The sequence below is a fragment of the Barbus barbus genome, assembly GCF_936440315.1.
Source record: "Barbus barbus genome assembly, chromosome: 5".
Classification (NCBI taxonomy): Eukaryota; Metazoa; Chordata; class Actinopteri; order Cypriniformes; family Cyprinidae; genus Barbus; species Barbus barbus.
Window position 1 is genome coordinate 36,675,224 of NC_136733.1, and position 20,333 is coordinate 36,695,556.

The 20,333-nt window shown below is 36.9% G+C and overlaps 2 protein-coding genes across 2 annotated transcripts in view; one reads left to right on the forward strand and one right to left on the reverse strand.

The window, feature by feature from the left end:
* Positions 1 to 569: 569 nt before the first annotated feature.
* Positions 570 to 2,575, forward strand: LOC306869525 (membrane-spanning 4-domains subfamily A member 12-like; the record flags this gene model as incomplete). Its single annotated transcript, XM_079416281.1, has 6 exons — positions 570 to 737; positions 875 to 994; positions 1,084 to 1,140; positions 1,649 to 1,786; positions 2,260 to 2,397; positions 2,567 to 2,575. The coding sequence occupies 6 exons, from the start codon at positions 570 to 572 to the stop codon at positions 2,573 to 2,575; spliced, it is 630 nt and encodes a 209-aa protein (XP_079272407.1).
* A 7,221-nt stretch (positions 2,576 to 9,796) lies between these two features.
* Positions 9,797 to 20,333, reverse strand: part of LOC306869526 (carboxyl-terminal PDZ ligand of neuronal nitric oxide synthase protein-like) — a gene marked incomplete at its 3' end in the record, with an annotated part of 33,345 nt that continues 22,808 nt past the window's right edge. The window contains exon 11 of the mRNA XM_079416282.1: positions 9,797 to 10,340. Within this exon, the coding sequence (XP_079272408.1) occupies positions 9,797 to 10,340 (544 nt within the window). The remainder of the gene's footprint in view (positions 10,341 to 20,333) is intronic.

Sequence of the window (20,333 nt, forward strand, 5' to 3'; positions counted from 1 at the left end):
TAAAGCATCAACATAATCCTTAAAAGCATAATGCACGCTCATATGACACAAGCTCCTCCTTAGCTGCTCTTCACAGTCCACACACACAAAGATACAGCAGAAGAGCAATCAGACATCCACATCAACACAACTCATTTCATTTCAGGTAAAATATTTAGTTTTAACATCTATGATGATTTTAATGAGAAGGCCTATGGCTATATACACAGTTCGACATACATCAGTTAAAAATAACAATCCCGTGATGCTTATTTTTTATGCTTTGGTATTTAAGGGTTATTAAAAACAAACAAACAAATAAATCAAAATGTCACAATTAAATGAAACATACAATCTATTTGTGAACAATATAAATTTTACATTCCTATCCTTCAGAAGACAGTAAAGGCATCCTTGTCAAAATAAAGTATATAAATACAAACTAGAGTGACAACATTTATAGCTGCTTTAAATATAAACAGATGCACATGAAAAAACGAGATTTTTATTAATAATCTTTTCATCATAACTGTTGTTATTAAATACAATTGAATGTGTAATTACAGGTCAAATCCAAAACATATCTTAGAATGGAAAGCTGTAAGGTCATCTCAACTGACAAAGCGACAGTTGTCATTCAAATAAATCCACAGGAGGCAAAAGATGGTGCTGTTGTTGTTGATGGACAGGAGGTCAGAGGAGTATCTCACAGCTCAGGGCTTAAAGGATTTTTCAAAGCACAACCAAAAGCACTGGGGGTAATGCATTTGATGAATTATAATCAAGTAGTCTCTTGTCCCCTAGTGTACTTAACAAATAGCTTCTATTTTTGTGTCTCCAGACATAAATGTTATGCCATCATGAATAAAACACCTAACCTATATTTGCTCTCTAGACTGTACAGATAATGATTGGAGTGATGGTCTTCTTACTTGGTATTGTACTCATCACAAATTTCCCAAGATTTCCTAAGATCTCGGTCATTAGTGGCATCAACTTCTGGGGATCCTTCCTTGTAAGTTTCATTTAATAGTTTAGCTTTATTTCCCTGTTAATTGTAATGTCTTGAATGAACTTTAACATGTCCTGTGTTTTTTTTCTCAGTACATCAGTGCTGGCTCTCTGTCTGTTGCGGCGCAGAATAAACTTAATCCGTGTGTGGTACGTACATTCAATATGCTAAAATCTGAGAGTGAGAACTCTTCTTTTGTCATATTGTTACTTATCTGTACATCATTATTTACATTGTTCAAGTAATTGTTGTGCAATTCAACAAGCTGTCAACAATTGATCAGCAGTCCTCGTAATCTGTTAGCAGTAAAGCTCTCATTGCAGCTTTAGAAAGGTGGTAAAATGTTCTTTGATCAAGATTTGTGTCAGGTGCACAACTGACCTTGCATAACTTATCATATTCATTAGTCTATACTTGCACTACAATTAACTGAGTAATGTAAATATATATATCCTGTTAGTACAGCCAGTAATAAACTGTGTAGCTGTTGCGTTCTTTCAGACATTAAACTCAGCTTTTTTAGCACAACAAGATGTTCATTATTTTACGACTAACAGATCAAAATATCTGACTCATTATTAATTACAGAGCTCAGGATGTTTTACAAGTGTGTGCCATTACAATTCCTATCACATAAAAGCTTTTTTTCCCCTGAAGGTGAAAGCCTCTCTTGGAATGAATGTGATCAGTGCCATAACTGCAGGGATATCCATTATTCTGTTGGGTGTCGACATAGCAATCACCCAACTGGGTCATTCATATTGCTATGATAGATATAACTGTGACATTTCTCAGGTACTAAAAGTACATTATTTTATTTTAATTGTGGATTTATTCATGTAAAAGTTCACCCCCCAAAAATTCTGTTATCATTTACTTATATGTCATAAATCATTGAAACTCTTAATGTAAACCTCAGGTTGTTCCTTACATACAGCTATTGGGTTATTTGAAAAGATTTGAAATATAGCACACAAGCTGTATGAACAGTTTTAGCTTATATGGTGCTTTCTTGTATTTTTTGAAGCATGAAAGCTCAGTCTTCATTCATTGTAATTGTGTTAAAGCGGTCTTTAAAATACTTTCTTTAGAAGAAAAAAAACATAAAATGACAAGAGGGTGAGTACATGATGACAGAAGATTTGTGAACTTTTATATCCTGATTTTTGAGATACACTCTTATCATCAGAATAAACTCAAAATAATTGCTGGGATGTTATTTGTGGAACTACTTTCAAATATGGGCATGTTGAATGTGTGTTTTTTAGGTGTTTGGTTTAGGGATCCTTGGAATATTGCTGGTGTTCTCCATCCTCCAGTTGTTCATCTCCATCTTTATCTCAGCATTTGCCTGCAAAGCCACCAGCAGCCTAGACTCTACAGTGGTCAATGTAGCACTAAACCAGGTAAATAATTTAGTGGTGATGATGCAATTGCTATGAATAGTGCCAGTTAGTTTTAACCCAACACACAATAGATATATTCTTCTAAATATAACTTCTAGTGGGGTTTAATCTTGTGTGTGGATCTCATTTGTCTCTTGCACACTAACATATTTTGTCTGTTACTTCCCAGGGATACTGAGTCACAGTAAGGAGAGACCATCCAAAGCTTGCAAGGAATTAATATTTGTGTTGCTTCTGACTTTTTTTCTGTCTTTCTAGTGTATCTTTAATGAGTGAGAATATATGGGCACATTTTATAATTATTGGAAAATTGATCTTCAAACCCTGATCAAACACATATGTACAAGCTAATCAATCAAGCTAGCCTTAAAGATTAAAAAAATAAAATAAATAAAGACAGGCAGGTGAGTTGATCAGGGTGGAGCTAAACTTTACAGGACCATAGACCTTGATGGCCAGAGTTGTGAAACCCTATGTTGTCAACCACACGTTGACATTATATTTAAAGCAAAACATGATTAGATTGAGATATGAGTGTTTTAAATAAAGGTGACCACTTCAAAAATCTGTCTGTCATTATTTATGTGACATTCAGTAGCTACATCACCATTTTATACATTTGCATAATACCCACCTGCCGGCTACTGCTGGCCCTCAAACAAAGGTAGTTATAATGGTGCGTTCCACTTGTGCTTGTAAGTCAGAAATGTTGAGTTTGCAAGAAAAACTTTATACTGGAACACCCCCTCAAGTTGGAGTACTGAATATGGCTGCTCAGTGCATCAACAAACCTTTTGTTGCATTCTCACATTTTTTCTGACAACTGCTTTGTCAAAAAAAAAAAAAAAAATGTAATTTCAAAGGTGGTTCGGGTTGATCAGCTTGTTTTTCTTGACTGTATTATCAGACTCAGAACTGATACGGCATAAACGATGTCATAGTTTGTGTAGTTACAGGAGTAATTTACTAGGGATGGGCACATCAGTATTGCAGTATCCCTATATTAATACTCACAATCTATTTGGTATCATGTCCTGCAAAACAGTTATATTAATATGAAACACGGGTTAATACGTCACTTTCAAATGTTTTCAGTACTTTTTTAATGTTTGTACCAAAATACCCCTGCCATATTTAGCTAAAAATCATGTTATTATAATTGCTGTTTGAACTATGTAGTGACCATTGATGTTGGTTTTAGTTTAATGTAATTATGTGTTAAGTGCTACATGTCCAAATTATCGGACATTTAAATCCCTACACGGACAAGATAAGTTTTCCAGGAGGACGTCAGAGAAATTTATGTCACATACTATACTTGCGATTTTAACCCCATGCCAAAAGCACTATTTGGATGGAAAAGGACAGCCAAATCGTGGAACTTGCTAACACTGGCCAAGCACCATCATCAGCCTCAGGTAAGATAGGCCTACTAGATTTATCTGCTCTCTTAGGTGAGTTTATTATTAGCAACCATTATAAACTCATGTTAAATTTATTTAAATATATATTTTTTAAATAATAAATTACAATAATACATATTTCATTAAGAAACGTCCATGTCATATGTGATGCACGCAATCATTAGTTCTAGAAAACACCCAGATGCACACATAGCCTATACGTCTTTTAAAGATCACATCATCTGGAAGGCATCTGCTGTGCACAAACATCTGATAAATTTGAAGTGAAGTGAAGTGACATACTGCCAAGTATGGTGACCCATACTCGGAATTCGTGCTCTGCATTTAACCCATCCAACGTGCGCGCACACACACACACACACACACACACAGACACAGAGCAGTGAACAGTTGGGGGTTCGGTGCCTTGCTCAAGGGCACCTCAGTCGTGGTATTGAGGGTGGAGAGAGCGCTGGACATTCACTCCCCCCACCTACAATCCCTGCCGGCCTGAGACTCGAACCCACAACCTTTGGATTACGAGCCCGACTCTCTAACGCCACGACTTCCCCTCTGTCTTTAAGATGTCAGTTTTATGAACATTCTAAATAATGAACAAATTAAAGACTTTTTCAAAATGTTAATTTAACATCTGAGGAATCATCCAATACGTCTTCGATGTAAACGCACATCAGATAGACGTCTCTGAAATGTAGCTACTTTGGCAAGCCATTTTAACATTTAATCTATAAACCATGTCATGTAACACAGCAGCCGCAATAGCACTGTATAATGGATATAGGCTTATGTTTTATTTATTTTTCATTTTTATTCTAAATATTTCCAAACACATCATGTTAATCTATAATGGGTGATGGGCAAAGTAGCCTAATAGTGTAATCTATTAACTACATATACAGTATAAACCCGTCTTTTCACCATACATCAGCAGCCATATCACCCTGTAGCCCAAGACTGGTTGCCTACTGAAGCTAAGCAGGGTTGAGCCTGGTCAGTACCTGGATGGGAGACCTCCTGGGAAAACTAGGTTGCTGCTGGAAGAGGTGTTAGTGAGGCCAGCAGGGGGTGCTCACCCTGCAGTCTGTGTGGGTCCTAACACCCCAGTATAGTGATGGGGACACTATACTGTAAAAAAGCACCGTCCTTCGGATGAGACGTTAAACCGAGGTCCTGACTCTCTGTGGTCATAAAAAATCCCAGAATGTCCTTCGAAAAAGAGTAGGGGTGTAACCCCGGTATCCTGGCCAAATTTGCCCATTGGCCTCTGACCATCATGGCCTCCTAACCATCCCCATATCTACTGATTGGCTTCATCATTCTGTCTCCTCTCCACCAGTAAGCTGGTGTGTGGTGGGCGTTCTGGCGCAATATGGCTGCCGTCGCATCATCCAGGTGGGTGCTGCACACTGGTGGTGGACGAGGAGATACCCCCCTTACTATGTAAAGCGCTTTGAGTGCCTAGAAAAGCGCTATAAATGTAATGAATTATTATTATTATTATGGGTGTCATGCCATGAAATTTTTAATACAACTGACTTTGTATTTAATGTGAATTTAATAAAAACATTGTACGCTACTAATTATAATACTTTCATAGTACAGAAAGAGAGCAAAGAACATTTACACTGATTATAGTCTAGCCAGTGTTTAAGCACTCTCAAAAACTCCCTTTAAAACCTCTGAAGCTATTTACACTGTGAAATGGATATCTTACTTACATCATACACACATCTGCAACAATGTTTCTGATGCGAGAACTTGCCGGAGAGCAGAATTCAGTCAGCCAGTGAGTGAACAAAACACCAGCGTTTCAGCGATAACTCATCTGAACGCATCTGATTGGTCATTGCATTCATAACTCAACAGAATGCTGTGTTTTTGGTTATAATGGGCAGCGCTTTAAAAACGCTTCTGAGACCAGGTAGGTCTATTGTTTAGCGCCAGCCAGCGAACGCAGATTTGAATCTGAATTTGAATTTGAGTAATTCATTAGGTACTAGTACTTATTTGTTTAGATACTAGTAGGCCTACCTCGGGTGATAAAAATTTAGTTTAGAAAACTATTCCCGTCTGAATAGGGCTTAAGTCAGTGATTGACAGAAAAGTTATTTCAATGAAATCAAGTCATTATATGATTTTCTGCATGCCATTCCATAATAACCTTAACTGTGTGACAAGTAGATTTTTGTGACACAACAGATCCAATAATTCTGTTATGAATGAAAATGAAGTGGACAGTAGGACGAGTTGAATGATAATCAAATATAGTCATAGTAGCCTAATATGTTTGGAGAAAATAAAATATAGGTGTGAATGTTCAGTAGGTGACAAAAATACTAAACATAACACCTCATTTGCAATCTTTAAAACAATCTAATATTTGCTTATATTCTGAGGTATTGTAAAAATGATACTATATAGAGAGACATTAATGAATTTTGAAGATTACAATATCATAAGGAAGCAGTGCATCTTTTTTTTTTGTGAGAGTATGGAGAGTTTCTTCAGTGTAGCAGTCAAGGGCCCAGAACTGCAGCTCACATGAGCCTAAATATCGATTGGACTAAAGAGTCTCCATGTCCTTCATTTATCCTTTATTACCATCCCCCTCTGCCCTCTTCCTCTCTCGGTGAGGATGAAGTAAAAGGAATATCCTGTGTCTCTTGTGAAATGAGTATCCTGCAGAAAAGGGATTCCCTTCTTTCCGTTGTAAGTGAAGTGGGAAGCAGGGAGTCCCACAGCAGGAGACTAATTTAATTCTGTCATTTTCATTCTGGGCACCACAGCATGGATACAGCCTAAGATCATGCTTTTTTCTCTAAAGGAGTAAAATGGTGGAAGCTGGTACTTGATAAATCATGGACTGTCAAAAATCACTTGACGTCTTGAATTCTCCCCCCTTGAGCTCATAAATTAGCCACTTGTCAGGAGGGCCAGATACAGTAAGAAAAAGGCCAACCATTATGTCAAACATGAATGTAAGAAGATATAATGACCAGAATATCACATTGTTGAAGAAAGATGAATACTGATCAGACGAAAACCTGCTGTCAGTGAGTCTTTTGTCCATTAAAAAATTATGATTATTTTATTTTGCACTGCTTAATTTGCATTGGATTATTTAGTAATATTAAATATTTAATTTATCTTGGTCTGTGGAAAATATTTTACACAATATATTTTGGAGAAAAAAAGAACTGAACTGCAAGAATAACCCACTTTGCACAACTTTGTTTATTGCCACAACTGCTTCATTTTAATTTGAACAATACATGTAAAACATCATTTATTTTTTCTTTTGTCATCTCCTTCCTCTACTTCCATCTTCTTCCTTTCTCCTTCCCTTCTTGTCATGCTAACCCGTATCAGCTAAAAGCACCAGCTCACACCATTGCTTTCAAAATGACATGAATCCCTTCGGTTCTTCCTTCTGTGCAACCCTCCTCTAATTCGCCTCTTTTCATTATTTACGCTGATACATTATGCTTTTGTGTGATACACAAATCCACGGCTCTGTGAAATGCTCTGTCTCGATGTGAAAACATGAACAACTGTTTTTCAATAACTGGCACGCTTATTTCACAGTTTTAGGTCATAGACGTCCTGAGTGTTCCAGTATGTTTAAAATAAATCTGACCATAATCTGTAGTTAATACATGTGTGTTTGATTTAGATGAGATACTGTTTAAATATTAAGAAAAAGCACTGAGAGTTGAACTGACTCTGAGAACTGGGAATGACCGGAAGCACTTGGACTTGCTTTACTATGAACGCTCAGTTTTGTTTTAAAGGGGACCTATTATGCAAAAATCCCTTCTATAAGGTGTTTGAACACAGTTGTGTGGCCGCAGTGTGTGAAAACAACCAGCCTATAATGGTAAAAATCCACCAACTCATTTTTTTATAAAACCAATAAATCATAAACAGATTCTCCCTCTGTGCACGTCACAGAGGGAAAAAAGTCCTGCCCATTTGTGAGGCACTCTGCCCTATTAACATAAACACAGCCCTGAGTGAGAAGCTGCGGCCCGCCATTACTGGAGATATATACAATGTCAGTGCCAAAGAGGCTTTTATATCCCCTTTTGGGGGGATATAAGGGATTTGTCATCCGAGCGCACGCCAGAATCTTCGCTGGCTGAACATGACACAGTTACCGTTGGTGTGAGAATAGAAATCACCAGGTGAAACAAGTGTTGTGTTTTGGGATGCACTAATGAACATAGGAGTCACCATAATCTCCTCCCATCTGAGCCGAGGACACTGTGGTTAATTTTAATTTTCGAAGGAAGTATCCCGGAAAAAATCAGTAACGTCCCCTAAATGTTTAGGAATTAATACCATCGCTTCGTGCTCGAACGCCAGCTCCAGACAAAGCAAGTATCACGCGTTTGTTTTCCAAATTGCCTTTCTGAAAGAGCTTCTTGTCAATCTGTAAGGCTTATTGCTAAAGCTATCATTGTCTCTGTCTGTTTTCACTGATGCTGCCTTCAAATGCTACCATAATGATTGGGAATAGGAATGTGGTAGTTAAAAGTTGCATATGAAAGCAATGTGAGTCGATCGCTTGAAGTTGTCGAGCTCATAATCAGAAGTGGGACTTATAAAGTTTATGATAGCATGAGACCAGCTATGTTTTATCCCGCCGTGCTTCCTGTCTGTGTAATTCATAAACTGAATTTATTATGCACAGTATAATCAGATGACTGACTTTGAAATCTAGTCGTTTTCTGTAAAGATAACAGACTAGTATTAATAGTGGAATGTTTATTTGCAAAGGCTAGCACTGCTAATGCTCTTGAAGGTCTGCCCTCTTCTCTGGGAGCAACTGCTCACTCGCATTTAAAGCAACACACTCAAAACAGTGCGTTTTGGCTCACACCCTAAAAGTGGCAATTTTAACAAGCTATACAAATTTATCTGTGGGGTATATTGAGCTAAAACTTCACATATACACTCTGGGGACATCAGACTTATTTTACATCTTGTAAAAAGGGGCATAATAGGACCACCACCAGATTAAGTAGATAATCTGGTGGTTTATTTGAAGAAGGGATCATAAGGACAACAGGGTGACACTAGTTAACTGAGAAAAGCAATGAGATCTGTGTAGTGAGTACACATTCACAGGATGTGAAAATTATTGCATTTATTGTTAATGCAACACCTCTACTTTCCTTCTTTTTTTTCTTTGCAGCCTTTCCCTCTAGAAAAGGTGATAATTTTACTTTGATTGGTGAAGCATTAAAATCAGCGAGGTTCAGCCCTTCAAGATGTCTAGACATAATCAAGTCCCTTATTTGTCTGCAGTCATCAATCCATTCAAGCTGCCATACTTAGTTATTCAGTCACACAGCTTACTGTATGAAATATAATGTGCGCAGTTTGTGAATTCCTGCAAGGAAGTTTTTTCCACCTTAATTTCTTCATATTATATTTCCATGTTTCTCATCTATTTCTCACCAGTCATGTCTCTTTTGCTAACATACTTCTGCGTTTCTTTGCTACATAACTGCTCTTTAGCATCCAAATAGCATTCAAACTATATATAAATCAATTTGCGCTAATAATAATAAAAAACAAAATAGACTGAACTTATAAAACACATCGGCAGCACTAACAGAATCAGTTCCTATTCATCTTACTGGGAGCCAATGCACTTCGTTCATTGCTAAAAATAACTCATTTTCAATCTAAAAAAATACACTCTATCCATCTGTCAATAGTAGTCTACTCTGTATCATACAAAATATTCTTTCAGCAATTTTATAGATAAAATCATTTTAGGGCATGGTACAAAAATGGAGAGTCATTGATCGAAACAAGAAGCGAAAAAAGTGTGTGAAATAATATGCAACATAACATCAGTGTGAGCTAGTGGCTAATATCACAAACTTCAGTTGTCAAATATTCCTCCTTTCTTCATTATGTTTGTTCAACACTGTGGAGTTGTTGTTATTATTTTGCTTGGGATTCTAACTCCTGCATGGGGTGGCGACATTAAATGTGCCGTCCTCTAGAAACTCATCTTCGCTTAGGCTTATGTGAAGGCAGGTGTCATTGACAGGCGAAGAGAACGGGATGGTTTGCTCATATCCCAGCGGTGTGGTAGAATGCGGTGGAGTCACCCCATCCACCACTGGATGATCCTCAGGTAAGCTGCTGCAGGTACTGGATGTGGAGATGAACGCAGAGCTCTGGTCATCAGAGGGGTCGTCTCTGGATTGGGGGGATATAAGGGATTTGTCATCCGAGCGCACGCCAGAATCCTCGCTGGCTGAACATGACACACAGTTAACGTTGGTGTGAGAATAGAAATCACCAGGTGAAACGGAGCATAGCGTGATGTCAGGAAACAAGGAGCTACTGTTCACGTTTGTGAGTATGTTTCCATTTACAGGTGTGGCTACCGCTGAAGATCTTGACTCCGCTTCGACACCCGGAGAGAGAGTCCTGTTTGAACGCTTGCGGTTCAGGGACTGAGGTGGAGGGTCCAGTTTAGGGATGGTTTGTTTATACCTATAGACACACAAAAAAAGAAGCAAATTTTGTCAGTCAATGGACTTGTCAGGGTAACATCATTGAATAAAAATTACAGTACGTTTATCCCACAATGCAACAGTGTTTCTGAAAAATATTTTACATGAAAGAATCATTTTCAGTCTGCTTCCTGACTGAACATCGGAGGCGTATTGCTAGTGTCATGTGAGTCAGTGTTGTTCACACCAAAAAAAAAATGATGAATGCGGTGTTGTTATTGTTAACTAAAACTACACTATTAAAAACAGCTTAAAAAAACAAATAAAAAAATTGCTTAAATTGTTTAATTCAAAAAAATAGTTTTTGCAAATATTTTTTATTTTATTTTAAGTAAAATTACTAAAACTAAAGCTAAAATAAAAATTTGAAAATGACAAAAGCACATAACAAATGCACTAAAATTAACAGCAATTTCAAAATAATAATAAACACTACAATAGTACTAAAATAACACTGATTAAAATCTAAGGCTGCTATTAAAACAAAACAAACACACAATATATATATATATATATATATATATATACACATGCATACATACAGTTGAAGTCAAAACTTTACATACACCTTTCAGAATCTGCAAAATGTTAATTATTTTACCAAAATAAGAGGGATCATACAAAATGCATGTTATTGTTTATTTAGTACTGACCTGAATAAGATATTTCACATAAAAGATCTTTACATATAGTCCACAAGAGAAAATAATAGTTGAGTTTATAAAAAATGACCCCGTTCAAAAGTTTACATCCCCTTGATCCTTAATACTGTGTTGTTACCCGAACGATCCAAAGCTGTGTTTTTTTTTTTTTTTTGTTTAGTGATAGTTGTTCATGAGTCCCTTGTTTGTCCTGAACAGTTAAACTGCCTGCTGTTCTTCAGAAAAATCCTTCAGGTCCCACAAATTATTTGGTTTTCCAGCATTTTTGTGTATTTGAACCCTTTCCAGCAATGATTGTATGGTTTTGAGATTCATATTTCTACACTGAGGACAACCGAGGGACTCTATTACAGAAGGTTCAAACACTCACTGATGCTCCAGAAGGAAAAACCATGCATTAAGAGCCGGGGCATGAAAACTTTTGAATTTGAAGATCATGGTAAATTTAACTTAATTAATTATATTATATATTAGGATTTTCTTGTCTTTTTAATAACTTGATAAATGTCATGAACAGAAGGCAGAAGACAATATATTAAATAAATACAACAGATCTGCTTGTCATTTGATTTGTGAGGAAAACATTTATGATGCTTATATTTATGCATTGTGGAGTCTCTTTGTAGGCATGCAAATTTTAATAAACTATAATATGACTCTGTGTTTCTTAATAAACTTAATAAAAGTTAATCTTTCAGTGGCATGCCGAGAGATTTCAATAAACAAATAAGTGAATCAAATGGTTTTTAGTGAACCATTCAAAAAAATATGAATGAATCAAACTCCCCACCACTACTGCTATGCAACATGTTATGTGGATTTGAGACCAATGAGATTTCCAGTAGGCCGAGCTACACAGCACAGCGCTGTAGAAATAGAACCCAGTTCAAATATCCCATTGCTTGTCATGATTTCAGATAATTCGCAGCTGATATATGGATGAAAGCCTTTTATCACATATCATAGTGTGTCAGGTCAGGACGTTGTGTCAGAACTGTAGGGAAATCACAGCAGGGAGATGTGATTGTGTGGTGAACAGCTGCTGAATCATCAAAAAGAGCTCATACACAATTCTTTAAGACAGCCTCTATTCTGCATGTTCTTGTGTGTGTGCGTGTGTGCACTTATCTCTGTCCCACAGTTCCCCTGCTGGGTGAATTAAGTAGAGAAAGAGAGGGGGAGAGAGAAAAGAGAGGGAGAGAATGACAATGGGAAACAGAGCTGCAGGTTCTTGTATTGATGGCTCTACTAAAAATAACTGCAATGCAGTCACTCAGCATGGGACAGAGAAAGCACAACATAAGACTTGTCTATCTCTTCTTTCACTCATACACATTCAAACACATGCAAGCTACATGATGTGCAAAAATGTAAATAAATACATTAAACACATGGCTGGTAGATGCGTACATTTCTGCCTGCATAAAAGTTGCCACAATGCTCGTGGGTGGGAGTGCAGTTTCTAAGATGGATGAAGTGCCTTTTCATGTGTTGCTATGCAGTCGCTAGGTGGCTGGTCAGTGATTGGTTATTGTTTCAAGTTAAAAGAGCCTACCCCTAAGTTTATATGATGTTCTGTTCTCTAGACATGGCTCAAGAGCTGCCTTCATTTTCTATGCAATTTTATTTTACTTTTTCAAAATTCTGATCTCTTAGAGTGAGTAGAAATACACTTTTCTATTCAATCAGCCAAACAAGGCTGGGTGTTTGGACAAATCCCTAATCCTAATACTTCAATGATACATGAATAAATACACATACAATCCAACACATTCAGTATAACTTCACATACAAAGCTACAGCCTTTTGATATTAGATTTTCTTTCTGGAGTTTCTTTTCCATTTTCTCTCTTTCCTCCAATTAGCATATGATCACATCAGCAATTCTATCCGGCCCCCCGACCAAACGCGGTCACGTATCCTCCTCCACATCTTTCCAGAGAGCACTCTGCCTCCTGCCATCTCCTCGTCTCAGGGGATCTTATATTAACTCATCTTCCTGTGGGTGTCGAAAAGTCTGAGTAATTTCATTTTCAGTTTTTCCCTTAATATACACCTCTCCTGCCTAGTATTGCAATGACTTTCAGAGTACATGTGCTGTTATATATGTGTGTATGTAAATGTGAAGAGCCCTTATAAAGCTTGCAAATAATGGAATATGTTGAATAGCAGTGGAGTTCTTGCGATGAAATGTCACACCAGACATTTAATAAGTCTAATAATATAACCTTAAGTCTTGTGTAAAATGCCATAGCATCAATAAAGAATGAGCTTAATTTACTTTACATAATACAAAATCTCATTATTCAATGTTGCACTTGTTAAGCCGTTGCGGAGGCACAGGAGCTGTGGATAGGGGCTGCTGCTGATAGATTGTGTTCATCAGATGAAATATATTAAAAGCTCCCTGAGGGAGAGCATTAGACTTGCTCCTGATCATGGTAATGTGTGTGTATGTGTAGACAGATCCTATTTTTATTCTTGAAGGGAAATTTAGCGTCTGAAGTCCTCGTATGTGCATAATAAAGTATCTAATAAAGTATTTAAACCCTGTTGACATTTGACAGCAAGCGGGCACAAACACATATTATTAACTTTAATTCATAAATCTACTTTGCTAATGAGAGTGTATGCCTGTGTATTACATGATACAAGCCCTGACATAACATACAGTACACACACACACAGACCTATTAGCAAAGTGTCATAGATGCAATGGTTTTCATACATAATTGTTTTTATATAGACACACACACATACACACACATATATATACTGTATATATATATACAATTATATTTGCATTTCAGTGCATCCCTTATTGTTTCCTTTTAGAGGCCTCACAAGGTGATTTCAGCTTTAGCACAGTGTAGTTAAAACCTGACCACAGAGGCACACAAACACGCAGAGTAAATTCATCATTCTGGACATATGAGCGCGTGCACATGCACGCACGCACACACACACACAGAGCTGTAATCATCCTTCATTTAGCATGCCATTGTAATTAAATAAAGTACAATCCAATCACTGTTATACTCACAGGAGGTTGGTAAAGTGTAGAAGAGAGGAGTGAAACAAAAATCAGCAATTTCAGACAAAGGAAGATAGGTCAGGTGAGGGCATGAGATGGAGAGAGAGCATCAGAGAGGGTTAGAAGATTAGAGAGGAGGAAGAAGGCTGCTACAGGAGGAAGTGGATAATCAGAATGGGAGGCTCCTCACACGTGCACCTGAGCAGAGAAAAACAAACTTCAACTCTCACACAAACCTCTTCACCTAAGAAAACCATCTAGAAAATCATCTGATCTGACTCACACTGCAACACTGCAATCATTTTCCTTGTACAATCCTGCCAAATGCACATTATTTGCTTTATTTAGGAATATTTTTTTTGCTAACTTTTGTGTACATTTTTCCCATAAATTCGACCTACAGGCTGGAATACCACTACATGAACAAATTTGGGCATCATATATTTGCCAACTGTGTAAATGGAAACTGAGGAAAAAACGGTGCTAATACGCTAAACGATTAAGGATCACACACTACCAGACTTCCAAATCGTTCCAAACTCACACAGAAACATCCACCTCACTGCTAGGAGACAATTTACAAATGAAAAGTGTTCTAAAATTTAAAAAATATGAAACATTTTTGATATGCTCTAACTGGATGGAATCACGGTCTAAAAAAATTTATAAATTGGAATCTGTGCCCATCATCATACACTATGCAATTTTCATGTAAACTCAGACTGCAGACTGATTTTTGGCAACTAGTGTTGATGTATCCAGACTGATAATTGGGGCACAAATCTGGGAAAAAGTCATGTACTGTATTCCAACTTTACATAAACTCATTCACAGACACACACACACACACACACAGACAGACACTTGTGATTAGTCCAAGTAGCAGTAATCAAGCAGCGAGTGGAGATTATGGAAGATCAGTGCAACAGCAAATAGACTAATCCATGACATTAAATACATCCATGCATTCAACCCTCTCACAACAACTCAAACACACACAGACACACAATCAAGCTCAATATCATGCAGTTCTGAGGCCATGAAAGCTGTCTTAGTACGCACTGACCCACGGAGATCAGCGGAGACAGTTTCTGAACAGGCAGATAATAAATCAGCAACAGCGCTTGTAGAAAGGGATAAAAGAACAGCACTGACACAAACAGAGGGGAGCAAGATGCAAGGAGTTTCAAAGCAATAAAGAAAAAAATGGCACTTATGACTGGCATAGGAGGGATGGACAGATTCCATCTCATGTAGAGTTCACGCTGACATTAACACCAGGACTGACAAATAAATGAACAAATGATGGGCAGGTGCATAAAACCACAGTCACAGTGAAGACTCACTGATGGACACACACTGAGCCCCAGCAGACACACACGACAGGACACAAGTCCTGTCTGACAGTTTCTACTTTGTGGCTCTACTTCCTCATTTTTTGTGACTGTGACACAGGAGAGTTTTTAAGTTAAATACAGCTACAGTAACTAAGGAGGGTGGGTTTTTGAGAAGGGTCAATTCACCTCTCTCTCTAGAGAATAATGTACTGCCATTTAAAAAAATGTTTTTAACATGTTTTGATGTTAATGTTTAAATATTATTAAAATTGAAAATAACTTTTTTCTATGTTAATATGTTATATACTATAATGTAATTAATTCCTGTGGCAAAGCTGAATTTTAAGCAGTCTTTAGTGTTACATAATCCTTCAGAAATCATTCTAATATATTGATTTGCTGCTCGAGAAATATTTCTTATTACTATCAATGTTAAAACGACTGCCGATACATTTTTTTTCCAGATTCTTGAGTTAATAGAAGGTAAAAAGCAGCATTTATTTGAAATAAGAATTCTTCATTAGAAATTATTTTACTGTTACTTTTGATCAATTTAATGTGACCTTGCTGAATAAAAGTATTAATTTCTTAATAAAAAAAAATCATACTGACCCCAATGAACTGCACTGCACTAATATTCTGATTATGAAAGTGGCATGTAAACACATTAACAGTATAATCATTTTTATTATACTGTACAGTATGTAAGCAGTGCATAAGCATTCATTCTGAGCACAGCCACAACTATTTCCTGTCCATGCCCTGATTATATCCACCTGTGTCTTGCTAGTCCATTTATTTATATAGCCTACAGGCCTTTTCTAGTGTAGCTGTTTACCTGAGCTCATTTTGGTAAGTGTTATAAGAATTATAAGTCAGAGATCTTGTTATATCTTGTTTTGTTTTCATTTTCTTTGCTTTAATAAAAATAATGCAATTGGGCTCAGTACTAAACTTTCCTTTTAACCATAATGCACTTATAGTGCATACTAAAAACAATACATGCTAATTAAAAAAAATGATTTGTATAATTATATATGTATTTTCACAACAAACTGTTCATTATGTGAGTATGTGTTATAGTGACTGTGTGCATATTTTTGAGTCTCTCCCTGGACCTGTGAGTGTGTTGTCAGTGTATATAAATCAGTAAGTGTTTTTACTTGTGTGTGTGTGTGTGTGTGTGTGTGTGTACATAAGTGTGAGGTTTTCTGCAAGCTCTAAATTGCTCTAATAAAGTGTGAAAAATAATGTTTTCTGTGTGTGAGAGACTGCAGCTATCCACAGGGACACGATAATTGTCAAATAAATCACTCTCCCAGACACACACACACATACTCTTGAATACATTTATAGACACACACGCAGATCGAAAAGCAAGCATATACACATACAATCACAAAAACACATGCATGCTTTCACTCTTTTTGTTACATAAAAATTTAGCAATCTATGATAAATAACTAACCAATCAAAGCAAGAAAACATCTCTAGCAGAAGAAGTAGGTGTAGGTGTGTGCTTAACAACTGTTTACACCTAGCACTAACCATACACAGAGAGAGAGAGATGAATGTGCAGTAACCAACAAAGGTCAACATTTTCCATTACTATTCAAGGAAACTTGCCAGCCAAAAGTCAGCGTGGAAAGATTGCTCTCTGCCTTCTAATACACTTTCATTAGATTTGTTTACATTGCTCACAACCAATATCCATTCCGACAGGTCTGCTGCCTGTGTATGGAGTGAGGAGAAGGAAGAGAGCGGAAAGGAGGGGGTCAGAGAGGAGGTGGGATTATGTGAACTAGTTTTAGAAACCCCAAACACCAGCCAAATGTGGTAAAAAAATCTAATCTTCACAAACATAAACATCTGCTCAATGTGTTTTCAACATTTTGGAGAGTCTGAGACCCATAACGGCTGAAAGGTTTTGTAGTTCTGTTGTATTTATTGGTTTGTTTGATGCTGCTGTACTCTGTTCCAAACTGACACGCTGAGATTATTCTGTCCAGATGTTGCAGCTCAGATTTCAGTATATTTAAATTACAGATCGGAAAGGAGCAACCCAAATAGGAAACTTTTAACACAATCAAAAATGCTCTAACATTGCCTTTCTGCACTTATCTCTTTCTGTCACGTTCTTTTTATTCTTTTTCTTTTATACTTCAGTTGAAAAGTTTGAGATTTGTAAGATATTTTATGTTTTTAAAAGAAGCCTCTAATGGTCCCCAAGGCAGCATTTACTGCATGGCCATATTCCACATCCCTAATACATTTACTAAGTAAATACATTTCTTTAAAAAAAGACATGCTTAAATTCTTGTTAATATACACTACCATTCCAAATTTGTATCAAAATACTGTAAGAACAGCTATATTGGTAAATATTTACTTAATCAAAAATGCAGTAAAAACATTATTATTGTGAAAGATTATGACAATTTAAAATTACTCCAGTCTTCAGTGTCACATGATCCTTCAGAAATCATTCTAATATTCAAATTTTGGTGCTCAAGAAACATTGTTATTATTAATACTGTTGAAAACGACTGTGACAGTAAAGAATATAAATATCAATAGATTTTTTAGATTTTTGATCAATTAATGCATCCTAGCTGAATAAAGTATTCATAAAACGTTTTGAACAGTAGTTTGTGCGTATATACAGTCATGGCCAAAAATATCGGCACCCTTCGTAAATATGATCAAAGAAGGCTGTGAAAATTAATCTGCATTGTTAAAATTGGTAACACTTTACTTGAAGGGGTGTCCATAACACTGACATGACACCTTCATAATCATGACATGACACATGCCATGAATATGAAGGAGGTTTTATGCATGTTTATGACAACTGTCATTAAGTGTCATTCGCTCAGTGATGTCATTTTTAATGCAAAGATGACATTATTTGACCTACCCCTACCCCTACCATTACCCCTAACCCTAGCCCATAACAAAGACATCTCAAACAATGTCATCTTTGCATTAAAAATTACATAACTGAGCGAATGACACTTAATGACAGTTGTCATAAACATGCATAAAAAACCTTCATAAAAACACGTCATGATTATGAAGGTGTCGTGTCAGTTTTATGCACACCCCTTCAAGTAAAGTGTAAGCTTTAATCCTTTTAATCTTTTATTTAAAAAATTCACAAAAATCTAACCTTTCGTTGGATAATAAGAATGTAAAATGGGGGGAAATGTCATTATGAAATAAATGTTTCTCACTAATACATGTTGGCCACAATTAACGGAACCCTTTTATTCAATACTTTTTGAAACCTCCATTTGCCAGTTTAACAGCTCTAAATGTTCTCCTATAATGCCTGATGAGGTTAGAGAACACCTGACAAGAGATCAGAGACCATTCCTTCATCCAGAATCACTCCAGACCCTTTAGATTCACAGCTCCATGTTGGTGGTGCTTCTCTTCAGTTCACCCCACTCATTTTCTATAGGGTTCAGGTCAGAGGACTGGAATGGCCATAGCAGAAGTTTGGTTTTGTGCCCAGTTGTCTTTGAGGTTTGTGTCGAGGCCTAATGGATAGAGAGTTGGACTTGTAACCTGAAGGTTGTGGGTTCGAGTCTCAGGTCCGGCAGGGATTGTAGGTGGGGGAGTGAATGACCAACACTCTCTCCACCCTCAATACCACGACCCTTGAGCAAGGCACCGAAACCTCAACTGCTCCCCGGGCGCCGCAGCATTGGCTGCCCACTGCACTGGGTGTGTGTTCACTACTGTACACTTGGATGGGTTAAATGCAGAGCACAAATTCTGAGTATGGGTCACCATACTTGGCCACACACCACTTCCCCCCCTTATTGTCCGGTTGGAAGATCCAAACATGGCCCATTATAAGATTTCTAACAGAGTCAGTCACTTATTGATTTTTTATCTGTTGGTATTTGATAGAATCCATGATGCCATGTGTCTAAACAAGATGTCCAGGACCTCCAGCAGAAATATAGGCCCACAACAGCAGTATATTTCATTGTACACATGGGGTACTTTTTATCCCCATTCATCAAACCCATCTTGAGTGTTTGCTGCAAAAAAGCTCATTTTTTAGTTTCATCTGACCATAGAAGCCAGTCCCATTTGAAGTTCTAGTTGTGTCTGATAACTGAATATGCTGGAGTTTGTTTTTGGATGAGCTAGGAGAATTTTTTGTGAAACCCTCACAAACAACATGTGGTGATGTAGGTGCTGTTTGACAAATTTGTTTTAAGGTTTTCTGACCCAGAGACTCAACAATTTTCTGCAATTCTCCAGCTGTGGTCCTTGGAGAGTCTTTAGCCACTCAAACTCTATTTCTCATTAGGACGATATAGACACACATCATCTTCCAGGCAGTTTCGTAACATTTTATGTTGATTGGAAATTCTTAATTGATTAATTTAATCGATTAATTAAATTCTTAATTCCACCCTGATGGTGGAAATGGGTATTTTCACTTGTCTAGCTCTTTTCTTAAAGCCACTTCACTAATTTGTGAAGCTCAATTACCTTTTGCTGCACATGAGAAATATATTATTTGGTTTTTATCATTGCGATGGATGATTAAGGGAATTTGGGCTTTGTTTTCCCTCCTATTTATATTTCTGGGAAACAGGAAGCCATGGCTGGATAATGTCATGTTCATAATCAAAATTGTGAATATGAATGTCAATATACTTCAGAGATATTTTACTCATAAGAATTTCTAGGAATGCCAATAATTGTGTCCAACGTGTATCTGAGAAAAACATTAATTTCATAATGATATTTCCCCCCATTTTAAATTCTTATTATCCAATGAAAGGTTAGATTTTTGTGAATTTCTTAAATAAAAAATTAAAAGGATTAACAATGCAGATTAATTTTTCACAGCCTTCTTTGATCATATTTACCAAGGGTGCCGATATTTTTGGCCATGACTGTATATATACATATAT